This window comes from Zalophus californianus, chromosome 3, assembly GCF_009762305.2.
Source record: "Zalophus californianus isolate mZalCal1 chromosome 3, mZalCal1.pri.v2, whole genome shotgun sequence".
In the NCBI taxonomy this organism is placed as follows: Eukaryota; Metazoa; Chordata; class Mammalia; order Carnivora; family Otariidae; genus Zalophus; species Zalophus californianus.
Window position 1 is genome coordinate 36,858,431 of NC_045597.1, and position 13,551 is coordinate 36,871,981.

General features: G+C 37.1%; 1 protein-coding gene across 2 annotated transcripts in view; it reads left to right on the forward strand.

The window, feature by feature from the left end:
* KLHL1 (kelch like family member 1) overlaps positions 1-13,551 on the forward strand; it is a 382,161-nt gene that overhangs the window by 337,472 nt on the left and 31,138 nt on the right. For both annotated transcript variants that reach the window (XM_027590019.2, XM_027590020.2), the window contains exon 9: positions 12,419-12,631. In XM_027590019.2, coding sequence (XP_027445820.1) covers positions 12,419-12,631 — 213 coding nt within the window. The remainder of the gene's footprint in view (positions 1-12,418; positions 12,632-13,551) is intronic.

A 13,551-nucleotide genomic window follows, 5' to 3' on the forward strand; every position in this document is an offset into this window, starting at 1 on the left:
TGAATAATTTTCCCAATTAAGACACATAAAAGCCAGTGATCAGCCCTCTTAAGTTTAGATTCTTTATGATACCATTTGTTGTGGAAAAATAAAAAATTCATTCCTGGGGCAACTGGGTGGGTCAGTCGGTTAAGCAACTGCCTTCGGCTCAGATCATGATCTCAGGGTCCTGCGATCGAGTCCCGCATAGGACTCCTTCTCAGAGGGGAGCCTGCTTCTCCCTCTCCCTCTGCCTCATCCCTCCGCTCATGCTCTCTCTCTCTCTCTCATATAAATAAATAAAATCTAAAAAAAAAAGAAAAGAAATTGGTTCCTGATTTAAAATTAATGAGTGTAGTCTGATAAATTCAAGGGCAAAATTATATCAATTTCATGAAACATTTTGGTTCAGGCTTCCAATAAGACAGAGTAAGCTAAGTGGTAGATATGTCATCTTATGCCAGGACAGCCAACAGACTTACTTGATAAATGAAAGAAACCCAACAAGACAGTGGGTAGACATTGGGGTATGGTGATTGGCCATATAAAACCTTAGACTCCCCAGCTGTTACCAGTGATTCTTCTAGTTTTTTCTTTGCTCTTTGCTTGATTCTTTCCAACTCTGTAGCTAATAGGTCTTTCTGTTTTGCTTCTCTTTATTTCCTCAAAAAGCAGGTACTGTTACTGTCTGAGCACATCCATAAATAGGCTTGAATTTTAATAAATGTATGTGACAGACCCTTGAGAACTTGCAAAACAAACAAAAATAATGGGGTTTGCTTCATGATTCACCATGGCTAAACTGAGTCTGCTTATGCATTCAAAACCTCATGTTAATAATATTCATGGGTAAGTTGCAATTTCTGTGCAACCTGAAGTACATACAGCTTGAAGAATCATTAGAGGAATCAATGTGTGTTGTTTTCTCCAGTATGTGCCAATATCTAGCACAGTAAGTTAAGTCCAGGGCCTGTCATTTGCAAGGCATCTTCCAAGAAAGAGCCTATTTCTATTTTTTTTATTCAACCTCTGGTATTCTTTTTCTTAAAGATGGAAACCCAAATTGTATAAGTTTTTGTATGATAAGCAATTTGTATTAAAATTGTATTATCTTAGAGTCATGAATAAGAAAAAAAAACTGCTTGTTTGCTGAGTCTCACTTGGGAGTACTAACATGCTCTGGAAGTTTGTAATTTCTTTTCTGGAAAAAAAAAAATATATACAGCTGCCCTATGTCCCACCCATACCAAATCGCTCAGATTACTGGAGCATGGGGACATGGTCCACACACTTTTGTCCTTTCACAGACTCATCTCTCTACTTCCACTTCTTTTCCATTGTGTGTGTGTGTGTGTGTGTGTGTGTGTGTGTGTTTCCTCAATAACTTGCAGTTGTGCATTGCCCACTGTCCCCTTAGTTTCTCTCCTCAGATTTTCACCTGATCTTTGCATACATCTGAAATCTCTCCGAAGTGACACAACTTCAGCCTAACACAACTCTGGCTCTCTATGTGCATTAAATTCCATGTGGCAAGATCAATACTAAAAGGATTCAGTTTATTACACTTGAGAACAATAACGCCATGAAGTATTAAAAACACATTAAGATTTTCTTTTACCTAAATAAAAGGTAAATGAGAGCATTTATATTATTTTCCATCATCTGAAGCCTAGTTTAATCTGTACCATTCCATAAACCTTTTTTTTTTAACTTCATCTTTCCTTCTTTTGTGTCCCCAAGACACATGATTAATGCTTTTCTCTGCCATTTGTCAAAATCTTATTTCAGGGGAACTTAGGTGCTTTTTCTTTGACAAATTCCATAGATGAATCACCCTTTCTCCAGAATTGGAAACCAGTACTTGATTCACTTAAAAAAAATAAAATAAACACACACATACACACCCAAACTATAAACATGTATTGGCCATGGTGATATATCAAAGAAAATAAAGCAAACCTGCCCTCAAAGAGCTTACATTATATTAGAGGAAAATTGGAAACATCAAAGGGAGGAAATGCAGACTTGTAATAGGTGTAGAGTGCGAGCTTGCAAGGAAACATGGGGATGGAGGGATGAAGGTAGTAGAGACCATTTCTGCCAGGAGTTAGGTTACTGAATCCGACCAAGTTTTGGAATGTGGTTAATTGACCTAAATTAATGTGCATATTTACAAGTAGAGGTTTCTTTAGAAAAAACTGGCATGTTCTAATAAATAAAGATAGGTGTTTGCTATCGGATTTCCACATACATCCTTGCTTATCAGCCATGTTACAATGTCAGCAACTCTCAGACTACATTTGCCACGTTTCATAGCGAGCAGGAACAAGAACAATTATACCTGTTGTAAGCTTACTGAAATTCTTTTTTTTTTTTTTAGATTTTATTTATGTATTTGAGAGAGAGAATGAGCGAGTGAGAGAGAGAGAGAAAGAGAGAAAGCACAAGCAGGGGGAGAAGCAGACTCCCCACTGAGCAGGGAGCCAGATGCAGGGCTCCATCCCAGGACCCTGGGATCATGACCCCAGCCAAAGGCAGGCGCTTAACAAACTCAGCCACCCTGCACCACTTAAGCTTACTGAAATTCTGCTTACCATACTGTCAGATACCCTAACAAGAACCTCTCAAAAAAAAAAAGTTCACTGAAGGGCAGATGCTGGAGTATTCTGACAGCGGTACTCTCTTGGGATCAGATTAAAGAGATTTCCATCAGTTGAGAAACAAAAAATCAAACTGAGTTCTGGATCCAGGGAGTTGCTTCAAAGGTTTTATCCAGTGAGGGTTGTGGAATTCTTTTTTTTTAATTTTTTTAATTTTTTTAAAGATTTTATTTATTTATTTGAGAGAGAGAGAGAATGAGAGATAGAGAGCACGAGAGGGAAGAGGGTCAGAGGGAGCAGGGAGCCCGATGTGGGACTCAATCCCGGGACTCCAGGATCATGACCTGAGCTGAAGGCAGTTGCTTAACCAACTGAGCTACCCAGGCGCCCGAGGGTTGTGGGATTCTTATATCTTTATTATACAAGGGAAGGGATGTCTGAATATACTTTCTGAGTAACAATTTATTGTGAGTGAAGATTATATTTATATTTATATCACAGACTTCGTCAGCAAAACCTTTCAAATATGGAGACAATGGTCTTGGAAGCACTTTCTGTAGCCATGAAACCAGTAACCAAAGGGTTAATGGAACTCCTCTCAGCTGCTTACTACTAAGAGCAGCAAGCAGTGTTTACCCAGACTTTTTCTTTTGCCTTTGAATTTCCCTAACATCCTTCAGAGGAGTAGATTTGAGGCCTGCCTTCCTGTCTCCTTGTTTGGCTGCCTCTAGAATAAAAACCTTGCTTTGCTGCATATGCCATGTTTTGGTGACTGTCTTTGCTGCATATTGGGCAGAAGAACTTGGGTTCAGTTACAAATCTGGTGAGCCAAGCAGGAGCCTTTTGCTGAGGTTTGTAGGTTCCCAGCCACTAACAGGAGTCTGGTCATAAGTCTCAGCAACAGCCTAGACTCTGTCCTAAGGACCATGGGGTGGGGATGGGGGGTTCCCCGTCCCTACTATGGCAAGGATATGTTTTTGGGTTTCAGTTTGGACAGACATCTCTTGGTGAGTATTTCCTGTGCAACCACAGGTGAGTTTACTTCTTCCTCCTGTTTAGTGTGGCTTAGATTCTTCCACCCATTTGGTTGCCTCCAAATACGGGGTTTTGGTTCTTTTGGCCTCCTTTTCTTGCTTAAGAAAAGGCTGTCTAGGAAGCCATTTGGTTCAGCAGGTGAAGTTCTGACTTTTAGGGAGGAACCAGTGCTCACAGAGGTACTCTGGGCTTCGTTTGGTTTGTTTCATCCCACAGCTTATGGTAAAAAACAGCCTTATTCTCACTGGAGAATGAGGAATGACAGCTTGATCCTCTCATGCAACCCTTTGGGCTGTCTTCTCCAAAACTGGCCAATCTTTTTTTTTTTTTCTTTGCAACACTGCTTGGTCACAATATTTATGAAATTCCAGGGGAAAATGACCAACTAATGGATCCATAAATTGTAATACAAGTTTGCAATTGGATTTGTGTAGGGAAAGGGAGATATTTGGAAAGTGGGTCTTTAACAAGTTGTTTGCATCTGTTTGTATAGTATACTTGTATGTGTCTCCATGTATGTTGTAAATGTGAGAGATTTTCTCTACTTCGGATGGCCTTGCTAAAATTATTTTGTAAAAGAGTTCTAATTAGTCAATTTAAAGGTGAGCACTTACAAAAATTGGGCATTCTAAAACTCAAAGATTGAAACTGTTGTTTTGCAAGCTCACATGATCTGGGAAGATATTCAGTATTAAAGCTAACTTAATTTAAGGTTGTTCTAATTAAAATAGACATGTCTTTAGAATTATTAGCATTACATATGAAATTTTTATTCTGCCTCTCCTTACTGAAAGTCAAGTAAGTTCATGTTATCTCCATTGCAAAATTTGTCAGAAAAGAAAAAAAAAAAAAAAAAACTTGGACGTTGTCTAATGCCTCATGAAGTTGTATGGGTAATCTCAGAATAAACAGATGTAAATAATTTTAATAAATGTAATTGACTACTGGAAATAATAAGGGAAACAACCATGTAGGCAAGGGAAATGAGATTGGTTATTTAAAGGTAAGGACAAAAATCTGAATGTAAAAAGGAGAGCTGTAGAAGGTCTGTGAGAAGGGAATCTTTGGAAAGGAATTTTGTATGTGGTCCAGACTGACTAAGATTATGGAAATTAGTATGTAAAGTAGTTTATTAGAGAAGAGAAGGAAGTGTAAGAAAGCAAGATTGGGCAGAAGTTGAGCAGTGATACAATATCAACAGAAGCTTTAACATTCTCCAAGGAGCTCCAAAAGTTGGATTACCCTTCAGAACTATTCTAAATTCAGGCAAAAGGGCTGGACTTTTATAACAGTCAGAGGATGCAACCACCTGGGCAGAGGGCATGCCCTTGGCAAAGCAGCTGTCTTCAGTCCAGGAGATCCCTGATGGCCTCTGAGAGCTGAGGACTGTTGGCAGCATTCCTACAGCTGAGAGTCCTTCATTCCTGATAGAGATTCTGGTCAGCACATCACAGCATCTAGCACAAAAACTCAGATCCATGCAGTGCCCTGGATGTCCTTGTCTCAATAAGTATATACCAACTTGGGAGATGACAGGGAGGAGTAAAGGAGGGATGGCATACTTTTTTTTTTTTAATTTCTCTTATTCAAATAAAGGAGTTTTAATATCAGAGGTACACCAGTAATAAAATCAGAGTTTGGTTTTTCTGTTAAAACAAGTTTTCTTAGGTTATTGGTTTAAACTATAAACAAAGGTTTTTCTTTAATCTGCCTAGAAAAAAATAAGTTTCTATGTTTTTGTCTTTATTAAGTCTTTGATTACTTAAAGTTGAATCTTCTCAATATTAAAAGAGCTAAGTTTTTTCTTTTAACAACTATGTAACCCTCCGCATTTATCTTTAGAATCTCTTATTGCCACATTGGCTAAATAGATAATCATTAAATTTTGTGATGATCTGTAATCTTATTTAAGCACGTGCTTTAAAACCACCTGATATTTCACAAACTTCCCAAAATTCAACTTCTCAATGAAGTATTTTGGACTAATTAGGCTTATTTCTTTGGAATGTCAAATTACATGGGAAACATTGTCAGATAAATGATGATAATCCTTCTTAAGTTTTATTATATGGTTGAATGTTGTAACTGTTCCAGAAATTATACAGAATCCCTAAGGTTTTGATACATTCTGGTATAACTATCATTACTTGCAATTTTAATTATTAAAGTGCTGTATGTCACAGAATTTCCTTGTCAATTCCACTTAATGACAAATATAGGTCTCTGTTACCTTTAAGATCACAAAACTAAACCAAGAATTTCTAGTACTAATGGGAAAGCTACATTCTGAGAGACTTGTTTAGAACATTGCTGGTTCTTTAATGTTTGCTCTTCCAGACTTAAGGCTATCTATGACATATAGAAATTTGGAAAATATTTCTTTGTAAACAAATATGAAACCTTTAAGTTTTTCTCCCCAAGATCCTTCCAGAATTCAAAAATTCTCAGTGTGTATTCGTATATTTTCATGACAGTGTATTTATTTGCATAAGTTTAATACGAACCTGGTCTCCTTGTGACAGGACACAATTGGAAACACTGGTTATTTTACCAAGGCTTGACTGGACAGTTGTATTTGAGGGAGATGTTCATAGACTCAGATATGACCAGATAGTTGTAAGGAGCTAAGGTTGACTTTATGGAGTCAGTGAAGCCCCTTGGAAAAATTGTCCTGGTTCTTAGTTTACAGGACTCCTAGCAGCCTTACTAGGGGAGTAAAGAAGGTTACTTCCTGGTATATACAGGAACCTCAGAATATTTTGGGGACTTATAGAAGAGAGGAATTCACCCAAATCTATAGGTATTACAGGCAAAGGCTGATGGCAAGTATTTGGCTTGGCTTCTTAGCTTTGAGAGACTGTTATAAGTTAATTTGGAAATTCCTTATGAACATTCCCAGTAAAGCAGATGAAAGAAATAAAAAGAAAAAGAAAAAAGAAAAAAAACAACCTATATGGCCCATCACTATTCTTACTGTGCTTATGTAAATAATGAAGCCAAGTTTGTTAAAATTGGACTTATTTTACAAACAAATTAGTTTTATTTGGCTATCTTTGAAAATGAGGGTGATTTTAGAGAGAAATTATGTTTCAGTAACATGCCTTTGTGGCTATTAGATGCTAGCTCTGATTAGCTGTCTTTGTTTGCTGTTTGCCTGAAAAACTGGACTGGACGCTGAATTCTTCTGGTTTTCTCCAATATCTGACAAGACTCTCCAAACTAATGTTTCCAATTTTTTTATCATTCTCTTGACTTGAAATCACCAAGAACAAAAACTGCTCTTTTTTCCCTGAAGCCCTGGAAACTGAAGCTAACAACTTGAGGTAAACTTCAGAGAAAAATTGCCACACGGTCCGTGTTTAGATGATCTTCATGCCTATTGCTGTCTAGCCACTCAGAAAGATCACCAGAGACCCACAGATAACTGAATAAGTTTATTCCAGCCTTCCCAATTAGATGAATCTGCCATTGGAAAATCCAGACACTGAGATGTTTATGGATGAAACAGTTTTATGGATCAAAGACAATGAAGATCTGAACGCAGCTATTGTCCACTGTTGAGGGCACCAGAAATTATACTGTTCGACTGCCCAAGGGAATAGCTGGGCAGATCAAGTTGCCAAGTTGGCAGTCCATACAAAAACTCCAAAACTCTCTGTAATGATTTTCAGGGCATTCAGTGGAAATTACACATTTTCTGGAGATTCTACCCAACTGGAAAAAAAAAATGAACTTCTGGTAAAGATATGCCAAGAAACCAACTGAATTTGGGTAAGCACTTCTTGGGTAAGAGAGGCCCCTAGAAGTAGGCTTGGATTAAGCCCCTATGAAATGTTATATGGAAGGCTCTTTCTACATTTGTTCACGATTTAGGAGTCCCTGATGGGGCTTACATTAGGAAATTGGATACTATCAAGTACATTCAATATAGCAGGATGATGTACCCCACAGATGTGCCTTTATATCTCTCAAATCCTGGAGACTTGCGGTTATTAAAGACCTGGAGGAACGAGCACCCAGAGTACCAGCTCCAACCTTGTTGGACAGGACCTAATGAGGTACTATTGACTCCCCATTCTTCAGTGAAACTACAGGGAATTAAGCCACGGATTCATCACACTCAAATGAAAAGAATCCACAGGTTCCCTATACCCAATCAGCAAGGAGAACATTGAAAAGAACCCTGCTTGGACTAGCAAGCCTCTGATGGACCTGAAACTACCATTTAGGAGAACTGGTCTGAAGAAATCAATAAGTACAACAAGCTACTTGGTTACAACAAATCTCCCCTAAGGCCCTAGATAAAATATAGAGATAACCAAAGTACAAAAACTTTGGTAATACAGAATGTTAAGTTTCAACCCGGAACTAAATGTCCCATTCCTCTAACCCCAATCTTCCTTCCATTTCAGCAGGAAGTATATAATGTGGCCATCATCCCAATTCCCTCAAGAATGAGGAATGTTCAAAAGACAGTGGGGATTAAAACTAGTAAACAAAAAGTTAATGGTACAACTCTCAGCTGCAGTTTTTAACCAGATCTTTTTCATTTGCCTTTAAATTTCCCTTACTCTACCTCTTCAGAAGGACGGACTTGAGTTTGCCTTCTTGTCTCCTCATTTGGTTGCCTTTAGAATAAACCCTTCCCTTGCGGCATACTCCATGTTTCAGTGATGGTCTTTGCTACCGTATTGGGCAGATGGGCTTGAGTTTGGTTACAGCCGTCCCAAAGTATGCACTATTGATAAAGTATGACAAATATTAAATAACTTTACCTAGGATACGGATTATAAACAATGTTAATTTTCTGAGAAAAAGACAAAATGGGATCAGAAAAGACTTTCTAGTAGAGATACACCTGAATTGGTTGAGAGATGAATGAGAGGTATCTAGCCTATGTAGGAAAAAGTTATCTAGGGTAGAATGCACAATGGCACACAGGGCTAGAAAAGATCTAGTTCTGTGTCAGAAACTTCTAATTGTCTCCTGATACTTATTCACGCCTTTGTCTATGAAATATAAATACCCACTGTTAACTAAGCATATGGCCATCTAAAATAAAAACAACATATTGTAGCACCTTATCAATTACTTATTGACACTGACTAAGTTTGGTCAATGGTATATCAGAAGTGAGATATGCAACTTTTTAAAAGATGAATTATTTAATATTATTTGAGTATAGTTGATATACAATGTTACATTAGTTTCCAGCAGAAAAGGTAATTTTTTAATTTCTCTACATGTTTTCTTATGCTCACCACAAGTATAGCCATCTGTCACCTTACAAGGCTATTACAGTATCATTGACTATATTTCCTATGCTTGCCTTTTATTCTCAGGACTTATTCCATAATTAGAAGCCTGTGTGTCCCATTCCCCTTCACCAATTTTGCCCCCACCCCCTTTACTTCTGGCAACCCTTAGTTTGTTCTCTGTATTTTAGGTCTGATTCTGCTTTCTGTTTATTAATTTGTGGAATCTAAAAAAATAAAAAAAAAAGATTCTTAAAGGAGGGGTGTCCTCCTTCCACTTTTCCTTTGTCCTGCTGTTTGAACTGTGGTTGTATAGCTAGGGCTACCTTGGGCCTTTAGGACAAGGGTGTTTGCAGAGAATTCCGCAATGGGATTTTAGCATTTATGTACAATTCCCAAGTAAGAAGTACTGCCAACTTTTTCATACTGTCTGCAAGGATATGGGTAAATCAAACAGCTAGGAAGATAGAGATGGTGTCTTTCTTTGGGGGCAGAGAACAGATTTGTTCTTTGACCAGAATAATAAAGATAGCGTCTCCCTTCAGAGCAAAATTTGGGCGGGTTTGTTGGCAGGTTTCTTTAAAGAACTAGCATTTCCTCAACTTAATGTTCCTCAGATGTGAGAAATGCCAAGGTCCACTGCATGTGCAATATTTACGTGAGCCTCTATCCCCCTATTGGGCCTTGGGGTGGAGGGTGGACAACAAGAACCAATGTGAACTTGAGGCTCATGGTGCTTAGTTTGCTGTGAATTGTAGCAATTGTTCTCTGACCTAGGAGTCTTGCGTCTTTTTCCAGCATCTACAAAACTATGATGCACTAATTTCTTGGATTTCAAGTAGTAAAAAAAATTTAGATTCCTCACAATTCTTGACAAAGGGTCATACTCTACAGATGACATACTTTAAAGTGGAAAACAGCCTGGGTCTCATGCCAGCCCCTTTAAACACATTTGAACCCATGTCCTAACTAGTATAGGATATGTTTCCTTAAACAGCTGTATTTTATTTTCTAGAATATGAAACATGTGACACTCACTTAGATGGACACCTGACAAGTAGGTATCAAAACACCAAGACCGGGTCACTAAACTTTAGGTAAAATCTATCTGTGTGCTGAATAAACACACAAGTTAGGGAAAGTAGTAGGGAAGACTCTGATTCTTGCCCTTCTCAGCAAAATTCAGAAGAGCTTGCTTAAATCAGGGATCTTTCTGATCTCGTACGACTGATTCACAGCACACTGAACTATGAACCTGATGATTCCTAAGAATGTTATTTCTCTGTTTTTTCCTCATTGTCTCAGAGTGAAAGCCCAGCACTGCAGCATGGCATCAAGGTCTACGTTCTCAGCCTCCTGTTGTCATCTACCAGCTGCATCTCTCCTTTCCCCTTTCCCACAAACCCCTTTCCATCAGTGTGACATACCTGACACTCTTTATTTATCACCTGCTGTGACCTTTCCTGCCCCTTGTCTTTATGCATAATGTTTTCCCTGTATGTAAAGCCTTCCTCCTATTTCTTCATCTTACAAATTTCCACTCCTCTTTCAACTCTAAGTTGAAATGTCAGTTTCCTTTCTTGCCATGAAACTGTCAGCTGCCACCCCCTATCTTGTCAGTGCATTTATGGCTAGCATCAGATTCTTCTCTGCTCTTCAGAGTCTCAACATCTAATTTGTCACTGTAGCGAAGCAAAGCAGGGAATCAACCTAAGTTATGATTAAATAGTTTATGAAGGGAGATCTGAGAAGATAATTATATGCATACATTCTAGCATTTATTCTAACTGCTCGAGAGTATATTGTTTCTATCCCTTGGTTATTTTTAGAACTTTAACAATAATTATAGTAATCGCTATTATTTATTGTTCCATTTTAATTCTTAGTCACTTAGCAAATTTATGTTTCAAAATAAGTGGATTAGAAAGAATGTTAGCTGATAGCATATATTTGTAAAGTACGTAATTTTCAAAATCTTTCAAGTATTAAAATACATCTATTAGTTTTAACAGTGGATTCATAAAGCAGTCCAAAAGGACACTACTAACTTTTACACAAATTAAAATTTTCTCATTTATTTGTCAAAGCTCGTTTTTGAGGAAAAATTCAGTGCATTTACTCTTGTCAAATAGTTTTGCCTTAATATTAATCAATATATTAAAATTACAGCAATTTCATTGTTCCTCTGTAGACTATATAGTACTATATAGGGATATGTACCAAATGAAAGAACCCACTGATAACACAGCCTAGGCTTTCATAAGTAATTTATAAAATAATAGCTACCATACATCAAACATTTTTGTCACAAAAGGGATTGTCAAATATTATGTCATTTTTATCAAGGCATTATATAAATTTCTTTTTTTGTATAATCCCTGTTACTGGATTTTATTAATGGAGGGTTCACACAGAAGAAAGAGATTTTAATGAGTAGTGGTTTGTAATATACATAATTATATTAAAGAAGTCATTGATGTTGTAACTTGTGAACTTTGCAGGAATATTTAATTTCCAAATAAAAGGCTATACTAATAGACTCAATATTTAACTTCTAAAATGTAAGCAATATGTTTAATTATCATTAGTTTCTATATCTAGCTATATATTTGTATGTTAGCATTTTAAATAATTTCAGAAAAAGAAAATATGTGATACATACTCTATTAGCAATGCTGGGTTCAGATAAATCAACACTGTACTTTATCAGAGTAATATGTATAAATAAAAGGAAGCTTGAAGTCAAAAATTCCCTTAAAATGATAGGCAAAAAAGAGAGGATACTTTTCTTATATATAAATTATGTACCAGGGACTATGCAAGAAGCCTTGTGCGAAGATACTTACTCAGTAAGTAAAATTTCTGCAAAAAATATTTAAATTTTAATAATACCTCATGATTATAGCATACTTCTTTTAAGTTAGATCTTCACAGAAATAAACAAAGCTCCGATTTCATGAAGTGTTTAGGATGATAAAAATTTCTTAGTTTCATTTCTGGGTGCTTCTGCAAGTTAAACTTGTCTAATACTTGTCTTTTAAAATGTTCCTCTTGGTTAATTTCAACCTATTTAAGATTGAGATCTGGCAGACAACTGTGAGTAACCAGGCAAAGAGGCATTACAACTGTAAAGAGCACACTTGGGCAGTCAGAAATATTTTATCATGCCAGGCATTAAGAGAAACATAAACAGCTTTAAAAAAAAAATGTCTCTAGGACTTGAAATCAGTTTAAAGATCATATTTTAGAGTTACTACATCATATTAGAGCATGCGTTTGCAAATCTAAGACCTGCATAATTTTATATACTAAATAATAAAGTCTTCCTATGCATTTACTTCAACTTAATACTATACTTTTCAGTTTCTATTTACCAATATATTAATCATAACGTCCACCGGTAAAGCAAAAATTCCACAACATCTAATCTTATTAAAACACATGTGAGACTCACATGGTGATAGAAAATTTATTTTTAAAGGACTTCTTTTCTACGTTTTGTCATTCAGACTGTAGTATTAAATGCTGTTTTTCTGATTGTGTTTTTAGATTATATTCAGTCGGAGGTCGTGATGGAAGTTCCTGTTTGAGTTCAATGGAATATTATGATCCTCATACAAATAAGTGGAACGTGTGTGCTCCAATGTGTAAGCGGAGAGGGGGTGTTGGAGTGGCCACGTGTGATGGTTTTCTCTATGCAGTAGGAGGTCATGATGCTCCTGCTTCAAATCACTGTTCCCGGTTACTAGATTATGTAGAAAGGTAAGATCCAAAGTCACAGTTATAACGAGAGAAATAATGTAAATTATACTGATGCCTCATTCAAGTGATTATAGAAACTGCATAATTTAGGAAGGGTATATTCTGCTTTTTAAATCTCTTTCTGTCTCTTTATCCAACCCCCATATACACATGCACAACACTTTCATTCTTTTTTTAAATTTTAATTTCAACATAGTTAACAGGCAGTGTTATATTAGTTTCAGGTATACGATATAGTGATTCAACAATTCTATATATTACTCAGTGCTCATCGAGAAAAGTGTACTCTTGGAGCACCATGGTGGCTCAGTCTGTTAAGTGTTTGCCTTCAGCTCTAGTCATGATCCCAGGGTCCTGGGATTGAGCCCCGCATCGGGCTCCCTGCCCAGCAGGGAGCCTGCTTCTCCCTCTCCCTGTGCTGCTGCCACTCCCTCTGTTTGTGCTCTCTTGCCCCCCGCCAAATAAATAATAAATAAAAATCTTTACAAAAAAGTATAGTCTTTTTTTTTTTTTTTTTCCTTTTAGGTAAGGGGAGGGGAGAGGGGCAGAGGGACAGAGAGAATCTAAGCGGGCCCAGCATGGAGCCTGATACAGGGCTCAATCTCACAACCCTGAGATGATAACTTGAGCAAAAATCAAGAGTGGGCCACTTAATTAACTGAGCCACCGAGGTGCCCCAGGATACGTGTACTCTTAATCCTCTTCACTTATTTTACCCGTTTCCCTTGATAACTATTTGTTCTCTATAGTTGAGTTTTTCTTTTTTTCATTTGCCTTTTCTTCCCCCTTTGTTTTGTTTCTTAAATTCCACATATGAGTGAGGTCATATGGTATTTTTCTCTGACTGGCTTATTTCACTTAGCGTTATACTCTCTAGCTCCATCTATGTTGCTGCAAATGGCAAAATTTCATCTTTTTAT